Raw genomic sequence first — 24,314 nt, forward strand, 5'->3', positions numbered from 1 at the left:
CCTTGATAGTTCCTTGTGTGCATCCATCCGGGCGCGGCAAACAGCGGCGGCATCTGCACGTACAAGCAAGCACCACGCAGCTGCGACGCTAGCCCCCAAACAAGCCACCTGTTTATTTTACTCCTATCACATCAAGGTGGTTTGGGTTTCCTCCAGGCACGTACTACTGTACGTGCTAGTAGTACCGACTGCGTAAGGTTAAAGACATGCGCCACCGATCGAGAAGAGCATTTGCCGGTAGCCCAAGCTTCCAATTTTTTCTGAAAACAAAATAGTACTGTACTACTAGTAGTATGAGATATACGACGATTTGATTTGCGCCTCCAAAGATTCTTTCTTAGAAAAAGGATTTGCACCCGCAGCTACTACAAGTCTGCAACCCTAGAAGTAGAGGACACCCCTACGTACTAGATTTGAAAATGCTACGGACGTCCGGAAATATAGTCGGTATTGAGGTCAAGAGGACAAAGCGGTGGCTGAAATGCATGCATAAACAAACGTTGCCCGGCTGTACTCTCTCCTTCAGAGAATCTGTGTACACGCAGCCCAAGATTTCCAGAGCCTTTAATGCCTCCTCATCAGTAAATAATAACTCCCGCGCCAACCCACGCAGCACACTGGCAGGCAGGAACCAACGCACACCCCCCGCTCCTCCCATACGCACCTTGCTTCTTCTTTTTCCCTCAAAAAAAAAAGAAAAGAAACACCTTCTTTTTCTGGAATAAATATACTAAGAAAACGCCTTCCCAACACATTACTACTCCTAGCCTTGGGATATTTGCGCCATTACTGTCACACAGGTATAGATTCCTACTCTAGTACTAATTTATTTCCCACTATTTGCGCCTCAATGGATGGGAACCAGCCGTGCGATTCCGCAGGCCGCAATATTTCCCTTGTCGACCAAATAATTGATTGACCTGCTGCCTTGTCGTCTGGCCGCTCCCTCCGTTTGACGCCTACTACCAATTGACCCGATTCCTTTTCTAATTTCCTTCTCCTTGCAACAAAACAAAACAATTGTCGAGAAAAACACACAGCGCCAACTGCTTCCCCTCTCCATCTCCACCTCCCCCCCTAATCAAACTCCCCGAGACCTTCTTAATCACCCACAAAAGCTGTTAAGCAGAGAGAGAGGGAGGGTGAAGACACAATAGAAACTGCCGTCTTCAAGCCTCCTCCCTGCCCCAACCCAACTACTCGCACTCCTGCTCTCTCTCCCAACCCCCATTGTGCGCCGGCGCCCACCATTAACTGCTTCGATTGAATCGGTGCTCCTCTTCCTGCAACCCCCGCTTGCGCTTGGTTTATTGGAGGAGGAGTGGTTGGATCAGCAGCAGGCCCGTCGCCAAAGGGGTCTCCACCTCCAACCATATCATGTATCGCTGACCCTGCCCTGCCCTGTCTTCCTTTCGCGGGGAGCTGGTTCCGGCGGCAGCTGGGAGAGAGCGAGAGAGAAAGGGGCAGACCAGGCCATGGCCTGAGCTTCCGAGTGCTGGTTGAGGGTTCTTCTTCTGCGCCCGAGTCTTACTCGCGCAGCCTTCTTTGGGGGAGGCCGCGTCGACCAGGATGGCCGCGTCGGCGTCGGCGTCGGTGAAGCTGGGATCAAAGCCTGATGCCTTCAGAAGGCAGGGACAGGCGTGGTAAATTTCTCGCCTCATTACTCTCTTCTTCCCTGTTCGCCCTATGTTCTCCGCGTTAATTCAGCCTTGATTTCTGCGGTCTACTTGCTCGCTCTCCCTTGCCAGGATAGACAATTGGGCCTTGTTGTCTTGTTCCTGCCCTTCTTTTGCTGCTACCTGAAACCTCAAGAATTTAGGGGAGAAAATAGGACAAGAGTGGCTGGTTGGCGTTCTTGGGGGTTTCTGCTCAAATTGGTGCCAATTTGGTGGAGCTCTGTCTGGAGGTGCCATAATTCACAAGTCTTTTGTTTGGCTGGACTGCACGGCTTCGCTCTACACCGCTCTCCCTGAGCTCTGTCTCGAGTTTTGTTTTCTTTGTATATATACAGGCCACTGCCACTGATTCCATGTTCACATGCGTATTTTCAATTGCAAAACGATGAGATTCGAATAGCAGACTTGGTTTACTTGCTCCTGCTTGCTTGTCATTTGTGATTGAGAGAGAAAATTCAGGGTTGAAAACATTACTTTCAAATGCTATGCTAGTTGCCAAGAAAATGTGTTCAAAACAAGGCGTTAGCTGGAATTTGAAATTTCGTTTTGTCACCGACACACTTGTTGATTAAGAATATTTCCCACGAAATAAGGAGAAGACTTGCGGTATTGCCTGCCTTGGTGCCCCATTGCACATGCTAGATACAGTTCCACCATTCAAGTATGGTGGGGTGTTATTCACTCATTGTACCCACTAATATGCACAGTTGATCGCAGTTGACCGCTTCTGCAATCAGTTTGTGGTGGCCGGTGGGGGTCGCCTGCGGTTTTTCATGGATCCACATCACATTGGTTGGCAGCGGGATGCCATCGTTCCTCATTTCATTTATACAAGACAATGCAGCCAACTTGTAATTATTTACTAGGGAGCAGGTTTGGATTTTGTTTTAAATGGACAGCCCAAGCTTCCCATGTTTCATGAAATCAACCACCTTTAGCACCACTGTTTGTGACGTCGAAGGGACCATTGCCGTGGATATATATGTTTCAAATTTGCTCTGTGAAGTTTCGTATTTAAATATGTCTGATATAATGATCTTGACTTTTTCTTCTGCTTTTGAACCTTCTAGGTTCTGCACAACAGGACTGCCAAGTGATGTTACTGTGGAAGTTGGGGATATGTCTTTCCACCTTCATAAGGTAATATGCATTTCCTGTGATTGTCCGTAAACAATTTCGCCCTCTATGGCACTAGAAACAGCTACTGTATTACTATTACTTGTTACTAGAATGCCCTAGAAGAAAGTTATTTAAACTGTTTGGTATTAAAAAAGAATGTAGTCTAAAACATCAAGGTGGACTAACAAACTTTTTTTTTGAGAGATAAGACTAACAAACTTTAGTCTGTCGTAACAAGCAAACAGTGTCCATTCTAAGTTGGCAAGGAACTACCTGTGGATTTATAGGAAAATATACATTGTCCTTATTAAGAAGGATGAGCAACTTGTACTTGTATTGGAAGGATTTCACTCATTTTTGGAGAATTAATTTGTGGCAACATTTCATCTTTAAAAATAATACACATGCCATTTGTTTACTTTCTCCTGTGGTCATTCATGCATCTTTACAGATTTTTCTTACCTTGTACTTGTAGACCTTCACTACATGCTGGCTGTTCTTTTACCATAATGCTGGTCATCGTCTTTGCAGTTCCCTTTACTTTCCAAAAGTGCCGTTCTTGAACAATTGATAGAGGAGAGTTCAGATCAAGAAGAGTGCATCATCAAACTAAGTGATATCCCAGGGGGTGCAAAATCATTTGAAATGGTGGCAAGATTCTGCTATGGAGTGAAAATAGAACTTTCTTCTTCAAATGTTGTCCACCTGCGTTGCGCCTCTGAGCATCTCCAGATGACTGAAGAAATATCTGATGACAACCTGATTGCACAGACAGAAATGTTTCTTAACCAAGTGGTGCTTCGTAACTGGAAAGATTCTTTAAAGGCCCTCGAAACATGTGATGACCTTCTCCCTCATGCTGAAGATCTTCAAATTGTGAAGAGATGCATCGAGTCATTAGCATCGAAAGCAACTACCGACCCAAACCTGTTTGGCTGGCCGATAAGGGAACATGGCCTCATGCAAAGCCCTGGTGGCAGTGTGCTGTGGAATGGGATCAGCACCGGTGCCAGGCCCAGAAACTTCAGTTCGGACTGGTGGTATGACGATGTTTCATCATTGAGTTTTCCCATGTACAAGAGGTTGCTATCTGGTATGGAGTCTCGACGCATTCGGCCTGAGATCATCGCTGGTTCTTTGGCATATTATGCGCGGAAGTATATTCCAGGACTCAGTAGGCGCAATAGCATGGGAACAATGCCCCTGGCCGGTACTCTTTCTGATGTAGAACAGAGGAACTTGCTTGAGGAGATCGACAGACTATTGCCTGTTCAGAAGGGTTTGGTGCCTACAAAACTCTTGCTTGGGCTGCTTAAAACATCCATGATTCTGAAAGCCAGCTCCACCTGCATCGCCAACTTGGAGAAACGCGTCGGCATGCAGCTTGACCAGGCCAGTCTGGAAGATCTACTGCTGCCAAACTACTCTTACACCATGGAAACACTGTACAATGTGGAGTGCGTGCACAGGATTCTTGAGCACTTTCTGGCAATGGACCAAGCCAACGGCGGTTGCTCCCCGTGCATCGATGACATGATGGCGTCCCCTTCTATGATACCAATCACTGCTGTTGCCAAGTTACTGGATGGCTATCTTGCAGAGGTTGCACCGGATGTCAATCTGAAACCTCCGAAATTCCAGGCCCTGGCATCTGCTTTGCCCGAGTATGCCCGGCCGCTAGATGACGGCCTCTACCGTGCCATCGATGTGTACTTGAAGGTAGATCTTCTATCCTACTTCCTTTTTTTAAAGTTGTTAATCTTTGTTTGTCTTGAGAAATCGGACGCTCACTTGTATCTGCATCTGCATGACATCATTTTGGTTTTGTGTTGCTCACAGGCACATTGCTGGCTATCAGAAGCGGAACGGGAGCAGCTATGCCGGCTGATGGACTGCCAGAAGCTGTCCCTGGAGGCGTGCACCCACGCGGCGCAGAACGAGAGGCTGCCGCTGCGCGTGGTCGTGCAAGTCCTCTTCTTCGAGCAGCTGCAGCTGAGGACGTCGATCGCGGGGTGCCTGCTGGTGTCGGACAACCTGGAAGGGTCGTCCAGGCCGCTGCGGAGCGGCTGCGTGGCGATGTCCGGCGAGGCCGGGGGGTGGTCGGCGGCCGTGAGGGAGAACCAGGTGCTGAAGGTGGGCATGGACAACATGCGGATGCGGCTGGCGGAGCTGGAGAAGGAGTGCTCGGACATGCGGCAGGAGATCGAGAAGCTGGGGCGCGGCGGTGGCAAGAACGGAGGAGGAGGGTGGGCGTCCCATGTCCCGAGGCGGTTCAGCCTGAAGATGAAGCCGCAGATGTGCAGCACGCAGGAGGGGTCGGTGAGCGAACAGCAGAAGAGCATGAGCGCCAAGCTCGACAAGCTGCAGGCCAAGCTGTCCAAGCAGAAGCGCCAGCTCTCCGCCGACGCCTGAATGAAACACCAAACTCCCTACTAGTTACTCCCGTAATTTTAATTAACTTGGTGTGAGCTGTGTTATAGTTTCCGTAGTCGTCGTTTATAGGTTTAAATGTGCCAAGTGCAAGTGTTTTGAGTCCCTTCGTGTGAACATTTTCTGGTGTTTTTGGGTGTGTTGGTTAGTGGGAATGGAAATGTGTAGCAAAGTTTGATGTTCTGTGTTTACTGAAGTAGTGCAAGTGGTGGTCAGTTCATAGTTGCGAGTAATCAAATAATAGTGAGTACTATCTATGCACATAATATTTTTGGTTATTTGGACTTGTAGATCATTTTCTCTTTGGTTTGATTGTTCAAACAAAATGTTCAGACACGCAACGCGAGGTCAGTATCATTGGCACGACTGATGATTTGTGTGGACCGAGGAAGTTAAGGACGCTGCAGGGAGTCCAGTTGATTCCTTTGACCTCTGAAGCTAAGCATCCTTGTCTGCTCTGCGAAGGCCAGAGTCTGACCAGAGATCGCCATCTCAGGTCAATGCAAAGAACCTGTGATGCTTCAAGCAAGAGAATTGCTGACCAAATCAAACAGCTTCTGTGGCCAGCACGGAGCCATTGAGCTGGCAATGCAGATTTGATGTATCTTTTCCACATCATAAATCTCGAGGTTTCTGATTTCTCTAGAAACCAGAGGGAAATCTCTTTGTATACTTTCGTTCTTTCTTACTGCTGGCACAAAGCATGCTCAGCAGACTGTGTGATATGGACACAGAGAGATGATCAAGATGGGAGTAGTTCATGACATTTTTATTCTGTTCATCCTTGGAGTTGTAGTACATTACTTGAAGCAGTTTGAGTTCCTTTTTCTCTTTCTTTTTCTTCGCGCCGCATGTCGTTTTTCCTGGGTGACAATGACATCAAAATGTTCTTACTCATGTTCCTCGTCTCCAGCCTGGTGACAACCTGAAGAAATATTTTGCTGCATTATGTTTTGCCCATCAACTGGCGGTACGTACTTGAAATTATATTTGTATAAATTTATTATTACAATTCTATGATTTTTGCCATGAAAGATACTCCCTCCGTTCCGATTTACTCGTCGTGGTTTACAACTAAAACCACGACGAGTAAATCGGAACGGAGGGAGTACCTGTCATGGATTCGATTGGCCCGCCATTTGCAAGAGACAACCAAAGTAAAATGTTTGTTAGCTCAGTGCATCATTGTGTACTCCGAACCAAGTGTACACCACGTAAATGGACATCAACGTTCATTGTATTTCTTGGAGCGACTCCAGCTGAGTCGCCAAAACAGCCCGATCATCATAATAATCACCAATATACCACCCCCACCCTTACCCCAGCGCGCAAAAAATAATAATCACCAACATGACGGTTTTAACCAATAAGACCGTTCTAATTGAGTTGTTATCCGACCTCGTAGCGTCATAATTTATGAAGGACGCTCTATATTGAGCTCGCGGGCCTTCTAATTTGAAGGTGGTGGGGCTTGGTTTTTGAAGGGTCTATCCGACAACGACGAGAGGAAGTTTCACATCCTCTTCATCCTCCTGTGTGGTCCACCTCCTCTTCCCGTCAATGGCGCAAGCGGCCGACTCCCATCGCATCAGGAAGCAAGCCAATTAATGGTGGACGCCGCGTGCCCAATTACCCGCGCCCTTCCCATCACGATTTCCCACCACCTGCTGGAATAAAAAGGTCGTTCCTCTTTCTCTCCACTTTCACCATGTCAGTTACCCCTCGACCGGAAAAGGTTTTGCTCTCGGAGGAGAGAAAGGATTGCTCGACGAGGAGGAAACGACATAAGATGCCACCAACATCGCTAAGGAGGAGGAGTGGGATCGCTGCGACACGGAGGAGGTCGCGCAGGAGGATGCCGCCCTCCTCAATGTGTGGTCAGATTCTAATCCCAAAACACATGTCGTTGTTTGGGATGTCAAGCATATCTGCCAGCAATTCCCGTATGGGGCAGGAGAGGTCTCGCCCACACAACTCATATCGACCACCACATGCTCCTCGTCGCCTCATTGTTAAGGAGGCATGGAATGAGCGATACGTTGCCTACGCGTCGATCGTACAACCCAATGAAACTTTTGAGCAGACCATCCCTGGGCAGAGGCTGGCGTTCGAGAGGAACATCGCCATATGGCTCCACCGTGAGGAGGCACAAGCAAATTTCATGGCAGAGCGGGAACACATCATATGGCACTTTCAATGCCAATGGTTCGATTTGAGGAGATTAATTGCGGAATATTGCGTCTTCCCCTCCCCCTCCCCAAACATTACGGTTAATCTGTGTTTGCACATAATTGTCGTAGTCTCCGAATGGATATGAAGCACGCTCCATAAGACATATGATGACCCACATATGGTGACTCTGCTAGAGTTACTTTATTCGAGACAAGAATACAAGGTTTATGCAGTGCAATAGGAGGTACTGACACCCTTAGGATTGTTGTGAGACAAACTGAATGAATGAATCAAACAACCTTATTCCATCAATGGTCATTGATGGTCGAATACACTGGGGGTGACTTCTCGGAGGGGAGCCTGACAGTAGGCCTTCCATGGGGCCATATGGCTCCGACAGAGCCCGACGACAAGAGGGAGTCAGGAGGCCCGAATAGATCTTAGGAACCATCTTGGTGAGCAAGGAAAGAGATTTCTCATGTAAACTCTAGCCCCTGTGATCAATACAATATAGGACGGGGCTAGGGGTACATAGCAATTCCCATCTATACCCATAATCTATAGTCTTGATAACAAGAAACTCTACCATGAATATAGATTAGAAATAGGGCACGGGATATTACCTCCTTTGGAGGGCCCGAATCTAGGTAACCCACTTGTGTGAACTCTGTTCTGACACTTTCAACCATGTTTGCGAACCTAACGAGGGACCGCCGATTCTACGTATCATCAATAATAGAATCTATAGATGGAGGACATACAAGATGTGCAGATGCGGCCATACGTGCGGGTGTGGAGAGCGTCACGGCGGTTGCTAACCAACGGCACAAGAGATTTGACGAGTAAGGTTACACTTTAGTTATAAGATTAAATAAATCCTAACCCCCCCCCCCTAATCCTTGCTTGTCCTTGCGACTGGTCATCCTTGGAATCATGACCTTCAGAAACTTCGTGGAAAAAATGAAGGAGGAATATACAATATGCCATGAATAACTCCTTTTAAAAATCCAATGAGATAATAAGGAGAATATGACATATGTTGTCCATACTTGTACTTAAATTGCTTTATTGAAAACCTTACATGAGAAACAGTTAGGTAAAAATCACAAAGGAAAAGAGTACATACTGAAGATCTGATGATCTTAACAGGTTATAACCTAGGAGATTTCTCCCCCTGAATTTTGCAAGTCAGGGAGCTGCCTCATACCAATTCCATTTACATATTTATGTAACAGATAACCAGGCAAGGACTTGGTAAACAAACCAGAGAGAATATGGCATGACTTCGTTTGCAAATACTTATTTCCCTATTCTTTTGCAGTTCATAGGGATAAGACAGTTTAGGAGCAATATGCTTTGTAATACTGTTTTTAATACGCTAAGAGCAACTTTAACAGAGTCGTCATGTCAGCAATGAGCGTAATGTATGTCGAGCATGCTTCATATGTATTTGGAGGTTGGTCAAGTGACGCGCAAACTAATAGTTTCCATATCCATATCCCGGCCTCAATAATTTGCTTTTAATAGTTTGCGGTCGTTTGGTCTTTCCCGTGAATGCATCGAAAGAGATATCTTCCCATGCCTAACGAGCATAATATCCTCATCGGGCTTAACGTTAGCTCCCTAAATTGCGACCTTTCTCGACAAGCCGGAGGGTTCAAATTGATCAAATTCTGCACGTTGGTCAGACACATGATCAAAATGTGACAACAATGTGCCCGAGATCAACATTTTTTGTTCCCGTATCACCCATAATACTAATTGAGAGGACATCCCAATTTCGCCAGCCCTCGAGACCAACCAAGGAGAGGCAACGGCATGGCCCTTCCCCGTCTTTTTCTTCGCTCCCTTTGCTAAACTCTTTGCCGGCAGGGTGGACGAGGTGTTGGCATAAGCGGCGACGAGGCTATTAGTTGGCTCCCGTGGAATTGTTTTTTGAAACAAACCATCGACGTGACAACTGACAAGCACCAAAACCCTAGGGAGACTTGTATGAGATCTCACATTTAGGCGAGATCGTGAGATCAACCATAAAATAAATATTTAGACATTTTGGAAAAATCTAAAATTATTTGACAATATCCATGTGGGGTATGTCTACAACTTTGAAAAATCAGCTCAAAACTCGTTGTACATTTAGAGATTCGGAAAAAGACAAATTTGAATGTGAATATTGACAGCCTTAGGTGAATAGTACTTTGACACGATTCACATCTAATTTTTTTTTTGTTTCTACTAATGTAAGTTGAATTTGGAGCTGAAACCTTTTGAGGTTGTACACCAAAATTTGATGTGTGTCTAAAAGAAATTGAGAACGTTTGAGCATGTTTTTTTTTTCAAAAAAATTGACCTCACACAAAAAAATCAACCTAAAAAAGATCAAGGATTGGCTGCAGAAGTCCATCCGGTGTATGAAACTAGCTTGGCATGCATTTCCTGAAATGGAAAGGAAACAACATAAATGCTTAGGCCAACTCCAGCGCACGGATCCCAAACGGACGTCCGTTTTGGCCTGGATTCTGTTCATTTAGGGCGGGTAATGAAGTCGTGTCCGGACCATTTCTGGGATGTGATGGCCGTGCGCCCAACACGGGGATACATCCTTAGGCCGCATCCTGTCTGCCTCCTTTTTCAAACGTAAATTTTCGAATAAACCACGCCCTAGTTCATGCCAGCAGCCCTAGTTCACGCCGGCAACATAGCCTGCCTACACGTCCTTGTCGACAACAGAGCCAGCGGCCAACAATAAAGCCAGCCAAGAAAATGAACCGTTTTGTCGCCGGCAACACAGCCAGCGGCCGGCAACACAACTAGCCTCGAAAATGAATAGGCTTCTCGCCGGCACATAGCCAGTGGCCGGCACCTATGCCAGCCTCCAAAAAGAATGGCCACGGCCGAACAAACCACCTAGTTTAGTTCATTGGCGTCAAACATCTTCTTCTGCCTGGCCTCGAACCAGCTCCTCGTCTTCTCGCTCATCTTGGTCAAGTCCACGCTCATGATCGCTAGGGCCACCTCCTTTGATTTGGTTGCAACATTGATGGCCTCGATGTCGAGCTGCCTCTACATGGCCGTGACATTGGCGGCCTCATGTCGAGCTGCCTTTGCCGGGACGCCTCCTCCTCCATGTCGATCTTCCTCTTCTTGGCCGTCTCCTCCATCTCAAGCTTCTTCATTTGAAGATCTAGGTATTGCTTCATTTGCTCGTCCTTACTTTGTCGCCTTTTCTCGTCCCTCATATCCTTTTGAGACATCATGCCGTGCAAAGTCTCATGCAAGGCCATGTATGACGCATCACATATGTCGTCCATCTTGGAGTTGGTCTTGCCCCTGGGCCTCTTCAACACCTCACCATCTCCACCTTCGGCCAACGCGGCCGTCTTCTTGGCTCTCTTCCTTTGAAGTTCACGGTATTAATCTTTGAACTTAGGGCAATTGTTGATGAGTGTCCAACAATGCGTAAGAGTGAATGGCTTGTCATTGTGCCGTGCCTTGAATGCTTCCAAAGATTGAAATGCCTACACGATCAACAACAATTAAACATGCAAACATATAGAAGGCCGAAGTCTCATGGCCGTAGCAACGAAAGATAAGAGAGCATAACATGTCCCCAATGCCGAGACCACTCACGGGTCGTGCTTCAACGCTCTCAAGTGCGGCACAATGCTTGTTGCATTCTTGTTGGATGAACAACCACCTCTTTTGAATTGAGGTGATGCCACAGTTGCTCGCAAATTGGTAGGGCGCAAACAACTTCCTTTCATGGAATGTTTTGTGAACTCTTGTCCAGAAAACAAGTCCCTTTTGTTGCGTACTGTTGGAAATATGCCCTAGAGGCAATAATAAATTGATTATTATTATATTTCCTTGTTCATGATAATCATTTATTATCCATGCTAGAATTGTATTGATAGGAAACTCAGATACATGTGTGGATACATAGACAACACCATGTCCCTAGTAAGCCTCTAGTTGACTAGCTCGTTGATCAATAGATGGTTACGGTTTCCTGACCATGGACATTGGATGTCGTTGATAACGGGATCACATCATTAGGAGAATGATGTGATGGACAAGACCCAATCCTAAGCCTAGCACAAAGATCGTGTAGTTCGTATGCTAAAGCTTTTCTAATGTCAAGTATCATTTCCTTAGACCATGAGATTGTGCAACTCCCGGATACCGTAGGAATGCTTTGGGTGTACCAAACGTCACAACGTAACTGGGTGACTATAAAGGTGCACTACAGGTATCTCCGAAAGTGTCTGTTGGGTTGGCACGAATCGAGACTAGGATTTGTCACTCCGTGTGACGGAGAGGTATCTCTGGGCCCACTCGGTAGGACATCATCATAATGTGCACAATGTGATCAAAGAGTTGATCACGGGATGATGTGTTACGGAACGAGTAAAGAGACTTGTCGGTAACGAGATTGAACAAGGTATCGGGATACCGACGATCGAATCTCGGGCAAGTATCGTACCGATAGACAAAGGGAATTGTATACGGGATTGATTAAGTCCTCGACATCGTGGTTCATCCGATGAGATCATCGTGGAACATGTGGGAGCCAACATGGGTATCCAGATCCCGCTGCTGGTTATTGACCGAAGAACGTCTCGGTCATGTCTGCATGGTTCCCGAACCCGTAGGGTCTACACACTTAAGGTTCGATGACGCTAGGGTTATAAAGGAAGTTTGTATGTGGTTACCGAATGTTGTTCGGAGTCCCGGATGAGATCCCGGACGTCACGAGGAGTTCCGGAATGGTCCGGAGGTAAAGATTTATATATAGGAAATCCTGTTTCGGCTATCGGGACAAGTTTCGGGGTCATCGGTATTGTACCGGGACCACCGGAAGGGTCCCGGGGGTCCACCGGGTGGGGCCACCTGCCCCGGGGGGGCACATGGGCTGTAGGGGGTGCGCCTTGGCCTATATGGGCCAAGGGCACCAGCCCCAAGAGGCCCATGCGCCAAGAGATGAGGGATAGGAAGAGTCCTAAAGGGGGAAGGCACCTCCGAGGTGCCTTGGGGAGGAGGGACTCCTCCTAGCCGCACCCTTCCTTGGAGGAAGGGCCAAGGCTGCGCCTCCCCCCCTCTCCCTTGCCCCTATATATATGTGGGGGGTGGGAGGGCAGCCATACCAATGTTCTGGTGCAGCCCTCCCCTTCTCCCAAGTCCTTCTCCTCTCCCGTGGTGCTTGGCGAAGCCCTGCAGGATTGCCACGCTCCTCCACCACCACCACGCCGTTGTGCTGCTACTGAATGGAGTCTTCCTCAACCTCTCCCTCTCTCCTTGCTGGATCAAGGCATGGGAGACGTCACCGGGCTGTACGTGTGTTGAACGCGGAGGTGCCGTCCGTTCGACACTAGGATCTCCGGTGATTTGGATCACGACGAGTACGACTCCATCAACCCCGTTCTCTTGAACGCTTCCGCTTAGCGATCTACAAGGGTATGTAGATGCACTCTCCTTCCCCTCGTTGCTGGTTTCTCCATAGATATATGTTGGTGATACGTAGGAAAATTTTGAGTTTCTGCATCGCGCTCAGCGGCGAACTTGGCCGCGTCGTTCTTGCCCTTGGCCGCCGCCCTCCGGTTCCTCCTCTTGGCCGATTCCGCGTCCAGCTTTGTGAGCTCCGCTGGCATGAGTTTCGACCGCGGCTTCTTCGGACCCTTGGCCGTCGCCTTCTTCTTCACCTTTTCGGGCAGGTCGACGGTCTAGCCGTCAGAATTCAGCGGGGCATCGGCCACGGACGGAAGGGTAGTGGGCGGGATGTGGGAGGGTTTGGGAGGAAATGGCGCGAAATGGGGCGCCGGGGTGGTGCTTTGTGCCACCGACGGACGGGCCAGAGGAAGACAAGTGCGAGCGTCCCGCCCGTCCGCGCGATGTCCGTTTCACTTTAAAAACGGCCCAAAACTTGGACCGTGGATAAGTCGAAAGCAGACATAAAACAGACAAAAGTCTGTTTGCACCTGCGCGCTGGGCGGTATGATTTATCCGTTTGCCCCAAACAAATGCATCCGGACAGGTCTGAAGATGGGTGCCTGCAAAGTGCAAACTAGGCAGTGTGACCTCTCGCGTGCGTGCGTTGGCATGCTACCAGCTCGGTTTTTAATGGCGTTCCCATGTTCGCCGCTGACCCGGACCATACCTGCACTGCACAGCGCACCGTGCGTTCTGCACATGCGCTGTGTGTCCCGTCGCGGTTCATTGGTAAACAAACGGAAACGATCCACGATATGTGCTCCAAGCCTCCAATCATGCGCAAACAGCCAACGGTGAGCCGATCAGGGGTGCGCGGTCGCCACCCTGGAGCACGCCGGTTCCAACGCAGCTTTTGGAAGAAGAAAAACGTTTTCAGAAACGAAACAGAAGCATAGGAGTAGGTACTACTAGCTTGGTAAAATTCCTGTCCCAGTCGTGTGGCCTGTTCACAGGGCTCCGGCTGCATTCAGCCGAAGAAAATTCAAGAGATTATAAAGCATCGTCGTCCATCTAACCAGTTGCCAGCTTAAAAACCCACGCACGCGCACCCTCCTTAAAACCCCGCGCGCAGCACGCGCCTTGACCACTCCCGCCCATCTCCTCTCCGCGACACGACCAAGCGGACGCCCCGAGGGAGCCCGCCCAGAGCCAGACAAACCAGCCCATACACAAGAGCCGGGACAGGAAGAGAGCCCATCGACGGCCATGGCGATGGGCGCCGAGGCCGGCGGCGGCGGCGCGCGGCGGCGCGGGTGCGCGTGCGCCAAGGCGGACTTCTTCCCGGAGGAGTCGTTCTCGAGCTGGGCGGCGTACGGGCGCGCGCTGCGGAGCACGGGGCCGCGGCTGGCGGACCGCCTCACGTCGCGCTCCCTGGAGGCCACGGAGCTGCACGAGGTGCGCGCGCGGAGCGGCGCCGACATGAAGCGCGACCTCACCTGGTGGGACCTGGCCTGGTTCGGCGTGGGCGCCGTCATCGGCGCCGGCATCTTCGTGCTCACGGGGCAGGAGGCCAAGGAGGTGGCCGGCCCCGCCGTCGTCGTCTCCGGCGTCTCCGCCATGCTCTCCGTCTTCTGCTACACCGAGTTCGCCGTCGAGATACCCGTCGCAGGTACGTGCCACGTGCACACAACACATACGCATGCGTACCTAGGTGCTATATATCGGCCCGACGTGCATGATCTGGTTTAAGTTCGCAAGAGAAACACACAGGCATGATCCGCAGTTCAGGATTTCTCCCGTCGTCGCCGTCTGACGATTAATCAAGATGCTTTTCATTTCTCTTTGGTTGATTTGGTTAATGAAGAAACTTACTAAGTACTCCTTTCGATCCAAATTAATTGTCGCGGCTTTCGTACAACGTTAGAGGGAGTAGTTTTTGTAGTGAATTTGATGGATAAGAAGGCACGTTACAAATTGGAAAGATTCTCTGTCACTGCTAAAGAAGTCCAAACATGAAGCAGGCCCTTAAATTAGAAATACAGTTATAACAATTACACTTGTAGAGATTCTGAGCTATTTTGGCAATTTCCCGTCTAATTGCCAAATGAACCAGCGAAGGATGAGTATGCTTGATCTATAATCTTCACAGGGGGGACAAGATATCGGTTGAATTTACCATATGGACCGGCCTCTCGCTCACTTCGAATCTGGCCAACACGTCACTGCCCGCACTTACAACGTGACAGGATTTATACTTGTTCAGTTTTCCAGGGGACAAGTCAAAGCCCAGAGCAAGTGTGTGGCATTCTTTTCCACACTGATGCGATGCTATCCAGTCCAAGTGATGACTTGAGTTGAGACCGGCTCACATGGATCCTTGACCTCGCACGCCTTAATAAGTTTCTTTTTCTTTTTCTTTTCCTTTCAAAATGAACGGTGTTTAAAAAATAATATCGTTCGTCAATTCTCCTTGGACGTTGGGTGATAGATAGTTCACACTTCACCTCACCAAACTAGTCTCAAGTGACAAGTCCAGTACTACTGTTGATTTGGTCAAATACTCTGCTTTCTGAGAATTCTCCTCCTTTGACCGAATGCTAACAGTGTAAGTATAGTGACAGGGATGAGATGGGCGTCCGGTTTTTTCTTCTTATTATTATTTTATAAGAACCGTCAATTGAGTTCTACAAGCACGTTACGTTATACTCCCTCCGTCCGGAAATACTTGTCGGAGAAATGGATGCATATAGACATATCTTAGTTCTAGAGACATTCGTTTTTATCGATTTCTTCGATAAGTATTTTCGGACGGAGGGAGTACTAATAACTTCAGCAAGACATAGTTCAAGCGGAAAAAAACTACAGTTGGTCTAATTCACATCTAGATATTTTTTAATGATGTCACATCTAACCTTCCATATATATAGTGCAATATAAAAAAATTAGGACAAAAAAATAGACCACGAATAAAGTGAACATCAATTTATGTCATATCTAAATGTGTCATAGATAGATCCAATAGCATGAACTTACTTGTACATAAATGTTTTAACCAACTTTATGTTTGTGCTAGTACTTTGTCAACTAGCCAAATTGACGAATTATTCAGTTCCAGTATACTAGATTTTCTAGGAAATTCTGGCGTGCCATGTGAAGATAGAAACAGAGCGTAGTAAGGGCAATGCTACATCCACGTAACGGTTTACCTAAGGTTACGAACTAATCTAACGTGGGACTATTTGATCGGATTAAAGGAGGGGGCTAGGCCCACCCCACCTGAAAATCAGGGGAGGGTTCGGGGGCATGTTTAAATTAGTTGGAGTTTTGGTAGCAGCTACATGGTCCTTCATAGGTTTAGGATTTGGATCTGTTTAGACCACATCTAGATGTGACATAGGTATGTCACAATTAACCTGATGTCCACTAGGTTTATGGTTTTTTTTTCAGTTTTTTTGCTTTATTGTTGTGTATTTGTGAGAGCTTGGATGTGATATCCTTAAAAAACGTCTAGATGTGAATTAGGCAAATTATTAGGATTTTCGAGGTAGCAACTATATAAGTGTTGGCATTTCATCAGCAGAAAAATAAAATAAAATAAGCGCTCGACAAAATTCTTGCGAAGGATCGGCTTCGATCAATCCCTGACGGCTGACGAAGAAGGTTGATAAAAAGAATGGCTGCATTGCAGGCGGTTCGTTCGCGTACCTCCGGGTGGAGCTGGGCGACTTCATGGCGTTCGTGGCGGCGGGCAACATCCTCCTCGAGTACTGCATCGGCGGCGCGGCGGTGGCGCGCGCCTGGACCTCCTACTTCGCCACGCTGCTCAACCACCAGCCCGGCGACTTCCGCATCCACGCCCCCGCCCTCTCCCCCCACTACTCCGAGCTCGACCCCATCGCCGTCGTGGTCATCACGCTCATCTGCGCCCTCGCCGTCCTCAGCACCAAGGGCTCCTCTCGCTTCAACTACCTCCTCTCCATCCTCCACCTCGCCGTCATCGCCTTCATCATCGTCGCCGGCCTCACCAAGGCCGACACGTCCAACATGCGCGACTTCACGCCCTTCGGCACCCGCGGCATCTTCGCCGCCTCAGCCGTCCTCTTCTTCGCCTACATCGGCTTCGACGCCGTCAGCACCATGGCCGAGGAGACCAGGAACCCCGCCCGCGACATCCCCATCGGCCTCGTGGGGTCCATGGCCGTCACCACCGCGCTCTACTGCGTGCTCGCCGTCACGCTGTGCCTCATGCAGCCCTACGGCGCCATCGACAAGGACGCGCCCTTCTCCGTCGCCTTCGCCGACCGGGGCATGGACTGGGCCAAGTACGTCGTCGCCTTCGGCGCGCTCAAGGGGATGACCACCGTGCTGCTCGTCAGCGCCGTCGGCCAGGCGCGCTACCTCACGCACATCGCCCGCACGCACATGATGCCGCCCTGGCTCGCGCAGGTGCACCCCAGGACCGGCACGCCCGTCAACGCCACCGTCGTCATGCTCCTCGCCACCGCCGTCATCGCCTTCTTCACCGACCTCGGCATCCTCGCCAACCTCCTCTCCATCTCCACGCTCTTCATCTTCATGCTCGTCGCCGTCGCGCTGCTCGTCCGCCGCTACTACGTCACCGGCGAGACCACCGCCGCCGACCGCAACAAGCTCGTGGCCTGCATCGCCGCCATCCTGGCCACGTCCGTGGCGACGGCCACGTGCTGGGGCCTGAACGTGGACGGGTGGGTGCCGTACGCGGTGACGGTGCCGGCGTGGCTGGCGTCGACGGTGTGCCTGTGGGCGCTGGTGCCGCAGGCGAGGACGCCCAAGCTGTGGGGGGCGCCGCTGGTGCCGTGGCTGCCGTCGGCGTCCATCGCCATCAACATCTTCCTGCTGGGCTCCATCGACGCCAAGTCGTTCGAGAGGTTCGGGATATGGAGCGCCGCGCTGCTCGTCTACTACCTCTTCGTCGGCCTGCACGCCTCCTACGACGAGGCCAAGGCGATCGCCGCGGAGGCCCGCGCCGGCAAGGTGGAGGACGGGGACGCTGGGCAGATGGCGCCGCCGACCAACGGCAAGTGATACTAGATATCATCAGCGCGCGGTTCGTCGCCCCATACATAAGACGTGAAATTGTGAATCATAGTGGGATTGTATAGTAGAGTGTGTCAGTATGATATGCACATGCACCATCGACCAGAACCTACTCGAGTACCCGTGGAATTGCAACCGTGTGACAAGTTTATGTTAGGATGACAAGGTAAATCTCCTAAAATTTGCTAGTGTTGCGTCTGAGCTTAAAGTTTTAAAATTTGTATTCAACTTCAAGTGTGAAAGTGCAGGCTGTATTGGCATCCATGGCAATCAGTGCTCACTCAGAACATCTCTAGCAGATCTCCTATCTCTTCTTCCTATTCCATTTCCCTAATTTTCTTTTTAGGAGAATCACTGTTGCTCATCTAGCAAAACCTCTATCCTAAAAAAATTATTTTGTCTAATCTTCAATACATTTTCAAACTTACATAAAATATATTAATTAAAAACTTGACACGGTTCGTCGTCGTTGACCGCACACGGCGGTTCCTTGGCGTCCTCCATCCCCCATAGCGGTTCTTCTGTAGCGCCGATAAGTTGGAGATGGGCTGTAGCGATGATTGCCAATCGTCCACCACCTTTGGCGACAGCTCCTTGTCACCCTCCGTCTCATGTGGCGCCTCCTCAACACCCAGCCACAGTCGCAGCGACAGGTCGTGCGGGCATGGATGCGCGATAGAGAAGGGGAAGGGGGGAGGTGTGCCTCGTTGCCGACAGTCCGTCGGGCAGGAGAAGCGGCTCTCGGCCACAGTGAGGGCGTAGGTGCGCTAGTGGTAGCAACGTAACAGAGATCGCGTCGGCAAGTGGGAGGAGGAATAGAGTGAGAGAAAGAGAAGCACTGTCAAACCTAGCCAAATGGGTCAGTCTTAGCATGCTGCCCATGTGGGCCTTTTGCGACATGTTTATAATCGGGTCATGCCTTTGACTTTTGAGGCTGGGCACGGGTACCCACACAACACGCCATGTTTAATGGGCCGCCATACCGGCCCGTGTAAGAAGGGGTCGTACCTGGGGCGGGAGGGTAGCACGCGTGCTGGCCCAACATGGACCGTGTACTTTGCGTGCCTGGGTGGGTCGTGTCATGCCTGGCACGACTTATGTACTTGGTGTGCCTAGGTGGGTCGTGCCATGCCTAGCCCATAAAACCTATTTGACCACATTTAAGCGTTGTTGGGTATGGACAAAGCTCTCCACTCTTATAGGAGAGTAGGTAGTGCGGGAGTATTCGCACATAAATCACAGTAGAGCGAATGGCTTGACCCTATGGTGCATTGCCACACGATTCGTGCACTCAATCAAACGGCCCATGGGTCGTTTGCTCGGAAAACATTGTCACCTGACGTTAGTGGTTTAGCATTTAGGATTACGTTACATTGGATATGTCCATAAAATATGGACGCAAATATCCGATGATCGATCGTCGGGGAGGGAGGCTCCAACGACTGAATTTGTCGCTCGGACGAGCTGCTCCCAGGAACAAATCGGTCCCCATCGATCGTTCGCCAGGGGACGGGCCAGGGCGAACCCCCATTGGCCCATAGGCCCAGTTTACTGTTTTTTATTTAAATGTAGTGGGTGAAAAAACATATTTTCTTGTAAAAACAGAGAAAAAATGCCATGTACCTAAAAGAAAGCATCTCTTTAAAAAAATGCTATCTCTTAATAAAAAAGCCACCTCTCTAAATATAAAATGCCATCTCTTAATATAAAAATGCCACCTCTTTAAATTAAAAATGTCATCTCTTTAAAAAAACGACATCTCTTAATATAACAATGACACCTCTTTAAATAAGCAATACCTTATAAAAATGCCATCTCTTAATATAAAAATGTCACCTCTTTAAATTAAAAATGCCATCTCTTAATATAAAAATGCCATCTCTTTAAAAGAACGACATCTCTTAATATAAAAATGACACCTCTTTAAATAAGAAATGTCATCTCTATAAATGAAAAATGCCATCTCTTAATATAAAACTTACACCTCTTTGAATTAAAAATGCCATCTCTTTTTAAAAAATGACATCTCTTAATATAAAAATGACACCTCTTTAAAATAATGCCATCTCTTAATATAAAAATGCCATCTCTTTTAATCGAAAATGCCATCTCTTATTACAAAGATGTCATTTCTTTAAATGAAAATGCCACCTCTTAATATAAAAATGACACCTCTTTTAATGAAAAATGTCATCTCTTAAAATAAAAATGCCATCTTTTTAAATAAAAAATGCCATTTCTTAATATAAAAATGACACCTCTTTAAATAAAAAAATGTCATCTCTTTAAATAAAATATGGCACCTCTCTAAATAAAAAAATGCTATCTTCTAATATAAAAGTGTCATCTCTTTAAACAAAAAATGAGATCTCTTTAAATGAAATATGCCATCTCTTAATATAAAAAGACCATGTCCTTAAATAAAATGTTATCTTTTAATATAAAAATTCCATCTCTTAATATAAAAGGGACATCTCTTAATAATTGAAAATTCCATCTCTTAATTTAAAAATGCTACATCTTAATAAAATAAAAATGCTCTCTTAATAATTTTAAATGCCATCTCTTAATTTAAAAATGCCACCTATTTAATAAAATAAAAACGACATCTCTTAAAACAAAACTGGGTATCTGTTTAATAGAAAAAACACCATCTCTTAAAAAAATATAAAAATGCCAACTGAAATACTTCAAGGAAATATATTCGAACACAATTCTCCGATGAGGGGGACTGCGCCGCTAGCCAGTGTGGTGGCGAGGATTGTTTTGAATAAGTGAAATGTTCGCTGCCTTTTGTCTTACATCGACCTAGTTTCAAATCTGACGTGGCAGCGGCCTGGCGCCATGATTCGTGCAACGGTGGAAAAGGGGCTCGCTGCATGCCTGGGTACGGTACGGATGGAGAGGAAAACAGGAGGAAGGTGCAGATACGGGGAGCATCGCTGGTTTCGATACACGCTATTCCCGGCGGACAGCTGCCAGATGCGGTTCGGTCGGAGCACGTGGAATGGAAAATGGAAGTCCCTATCTACACCGCCACCGCCGCCGCCACCACCGGCCAGCCTCCGTCTCCCTACATATTGCCGTTGTCTCACACTAGCATCCATTCATATCGATCGGATAATTAGCTCCCCTCGACTGACAACCACGTACAGTAGCTACCAAACCACCACCAGTTGCAGTCGGTGCTTTGTTTACAGGGGAGCGGCGGGCAAACAGCCGGACAACACCAAACATTCAAGCAGCAGCAGGCATACCTCAGACCTTCTTGTTGGAGGCCGGCCGGAGGTGAGAGTGTTCTCCATGATTTTGTAGCAATGATTTTTGCCGTTTCTTCTTCTTGTTCAGCACCGATGGTTGGCATCTGAAGCAATGGCTTGATTTTGGCCTTGTTTCTTCCAGTTCGTGTCAAGGTAGGTCCAGGCTACTAGAACAATGGGGGTCATGTTCTCCTGCCCCGCCGATGACTATGACCCCATGGAGGAAGGCATCCTCGCGCCGGCCGACGGCGGCGAGCCGACGATGCTCAGGGCCTTGGGCTCCGGTAAGCTGCTCATACAGGGGTCGCTCAGCTTCAAGAGGGAGCGGCAGCTGGACGACAGCCCGGGCTCTCTCCAGCTGGAGACCGAGATCTCCATCAGGACAGCCGGCGCCGGCGCCGAGGCCGAGGCGCCGCCGCCGCTTGCGCCGAGGGAGCTTGCCAGGCTGAGCGCGGGGGCGGAGAGCCCGAGGCACGATGCTGCGGCGCTCAGGCTGCAGAAGGTGTACAAGAGCTTCCGCACGCGGCGGCAGCTGGCCGACTGCGCCGTGCTGGTGGAGCAGAGCTGGTGGAAGCTGCTGGACTTCGCGCTCCTCAACCGCAGCTCCGTCTCCTTCTTCGACATCGAGAAGCAGGAGACGGCCGTGTCCAAGTGGTCCAGGGCCAGATCCCGAGCTGCCAAGGTAGGAAAACAAATTTCGCATCTGAATTTGTTCCCAAACAAATCTGGTCTGAAATCGGCAAAACTGGGCTGAATATCTTGTCAAATTTGGGCGCGTTTTTCTCTTCTTCAGGTTGGAAAGGGACTGTCCAAGGATGACAAGGCGCAGAAACTCGCATTGCAGCATTGGCTCGAAGCGGTGAGTGTCTCGTCATTTTTTCCATCTTCTTACTGATGTACGTAGTACTATGTTTTATTTACCACGCCATGAGCTGATGTTGGTACTCAAATCAAATTGTTAATGGAGATTGACCCGCGCCACCGCTACGGCCACAACCTGCACTACTACTATGATTGCTGGCTCCACAGTGAAAGCAACCAGCCTTTCTTCTACTGGTAAGTTAATTAGCTCACTCTAGTCACTAGCCACATTTCTGAATTGTTCATCCAACGAACAGAAGAATGTGAACTTATGGTCCTTGTCATCGCTAAAAATCCAGGCTTGATGTTGGAGAAGGCAAGGAGATCAATCTTGAAGGCAAGTGCTCCCGATCCAAGCTTCTCAGCCAGTGCATCAAGTACCTCGGTCCGGTAAGTAGTGTTTACAATCATAGACTGAGTAGGAGTTGTAGCAACGCATATATGGTGGCTGACAGAATGTATTGAAACTGTGCAGAAGGAAAGAGAGGACTATGAAGTCGTGATTGAGGACAGCAAGTTGTTGTACAAGAAGAGCCGGCAAATAATCGACACGTCCTTCGGCCCGAGAGACGCAAAGTGGATCTTTGTTCTTAGCACATCTAAGAGCTTGTACGTTGGTCAGGTAAATATGCAGTTATGCGCATGCCATCGTATAGGGAGGGCAGCCCTAATATAATCAACTGTAGAAATACCAGTTCAGTGTGTGATATGAATCTTGCCATTGTGAATTGCAGAAGAAGAAAGGTAAATTTCAGCATTCTAGCTTTCTTGCTGGGGGAGCTACCTCTGCTGCTGGGAGACTGGTTGCTGAAAATGGAACCCTGAAGGTAAGCAATTCCTATCTGCAAACTGCTCTTATGTTACATCCAGTTTTATCAGGCAACATGCTGACACCATCTGAACTTTATTGTTGGCAGGCTATTTGGCCTCACAGCGGTCACTACCGCCCCACAGAGGAGAACTTCCAGGAGTTCAAAAGCTTCCTCATGGACAACTTGGTTGATCTCACTGATGTTAAGGTAAGCATCCTACGATACGATTCAGACAAAAATTACACGACATTTCCGGCCGTGTCGTGTCATTGTGTCAATACATTGTAGCACTGTGGTCTTACTACATGTTTCAAATTGCTGCAGATGAGCCCAGCAGAGGAGGACGAGGAATTCTGGGGCAGCCTCAAGAGGATCTCGTCGGAGAACGACAAGTCTGAAGATGGCCCTGCTGCAGTTGAAGAAACTGGCTCTCTTCAGACAACTCAAGCTATTCAAACAACATCTACGGAGACAGAGAAACGGGAGGAACCAGTGGTGGCGCGCGAGAAGATCCTTCAGAGGATCAACTCCAAGAAGGACATGAAGTCGTACCAGCTCGGCAAGCAGTTGTCCTTCAAGTGGACGACCGGGGCAGGCCCTCGGATCGGGTGCGTGCGCGACTACCCTTCGGAGCTCCAAGCGCACGCGCTGGAGCAGATGAACCTGTCGCCGCGGTGCGCCGCCGCCGCCAGGTCTGCGTCCACCCGGTTTGCCTCGCCGCTGAGGCGGAGCTTCAACAGCATTGTGACGAGGGGGGGCGAGAATGAGACGTCCACGCCGAGAGGAGCGTTCCGGTCGCCTCTGCGGCATGGACTAGCTGCAGATGAGAGGTGAAATGAGCACACTTGCAGTTGCAGCTGCCTGAAGGAGAGCGTCCCCAATCAACTGGAAATGGTACTGAAATGCATGCAGATGTGTGCGACAGGAAAAATAAAGTACAGTAATACTACCTCTGCACACTAATATAAGACGTTTTTGCAGTCAATTTGAACTGCAAAAACGTCCTACATTAGTTCACAGAGGGAGTAACATACTGCCTGCGTAGATGTAGGAACTGTAGTGTAGTCCGGATGATATGCATATACGTTGTTTAGTTGACGTATATTACAGCTGCTTTAAATAGATAAGGACACCTATGTAAAGATTCTTTCATTCATTGATGAGAGCAGTGACTCGATGAAAAATTAAGCACACGCTTTCCCCTCATGTTCTAGTGGCGCTTCAAAATTGTGATGGATTATTATTTTTGCCAAATTGTTGCCCTTAAAGGGGATAAATTTTATTCTGCTAACATGCCAAACAGTGTGCAGAGAGTAGCTTTCCCTAAGGTAAAGAAATGGCTTCAAAGGCCATTCTGATATTACATCTGCAAGCTTTGCTGCATAGGAAAGAGCAGCTCGGCGTTCATCCGTATGTGGTCCCTACTCACTCCGACGGAGGCCAGGAAGCGTTTGGTTACTGCGTCTACCCGATGGGAGATG

The 24,314-nt window shown here is 48.6% G+C and overlaps 3 protein-coding genes across 3 annotated transcripts; all 3 read left to right on the forward strand.

Moving 5' to 3' along the window:
• Window positions 1-1,050: 1,050 nt before the first annotated feature.
• LOC125510519 (BTB/POZ domain-containing protein At1g30440) lies at window positions 1,051-5,503 on the forward strand. The gene is made up of 4 exons (XM_048675733.1): window positions 1,051-1,643; window positions 2,747-2,816; window positions 3,327-4,514; window positions 4,635-5,503. Exons 1-4 carry the CDS (start codon window positions 1,570-1,572, stop codon window positions 5,205-5,207), a joined length of 1,905 nt encoding a protein of 634 aa, XP_048531690.1. The 5' UTR covers window positions 1,051-1,569; the 3' UTR covers window positions 5,208-5,503.
• An 8,430-nt stretch (window positions 5,504-13,933) lies between these two features.
• Window positions 13,934-18,081, forward strand: LOC125510520 (cationic amino acid transporter 1-like). The gene is made up of 2 exons (XM_048675734.1): window positions 13,934-14,493; window positions 16,513-18,081. The coding sequence occupies exons 1-2, from the start codon at window positions 14,091-14,093 to the stop codon at window positions 17,886-17,888; spliced, it is 1,779 nt and encodes a 592-aa protein (XP_048531691.1). The 5' UTR covers window positions 13,934-14,090; the 3' UTR covers window positions 17,889-18,081.
• A 2,403-nt stretch (window positions 18,082-20,484) lies between these two features.
• Window positions 20,485-24,039, forward strand: LOC125510521 (IQ domain-containing protein IQM6-like). Its single transcript, XM_048675735.1, has 9 exons — window positions 20,485-21,188; window positions 21,303-21,842; window positions 21,954-22,019; window positions 22,128-22,216; window positions 22,321-22,411; window positions 22,497-22,643; window positions 22,756-22,848; window positions 22,939-23,040; window positions 23,158-24,039. Exons 2-9 carry the CDS (start codon window positions 21,336-21,338, stop codon window positions 23,665-23,667), a joined length of 1,605 nt encoding a protein of 534 aa, XP_048531692.1. The 5' UTR covers window positions 20,485-21,188; window positions 21,303-21,335; the 3' UTR covers window positions 23,668-24,039.
• Window positions 24,040-24,314: the final 275 nt, after the last annotated feature.

This window comes from Triticum urartu, chromosome 5 (genome assembly GCF_003073215.2).
Source record: "Triticum urartu cultivar G1812 chromosome 5, Tu2.1, whole genome shotgun sequence".
Classification (NCBI taxonomy): Eukaryota; Viridiplantae; Streptophyta; class Magnoliopsida; order Poales; family Poaceae; genus Triticum; species Triticum urartu.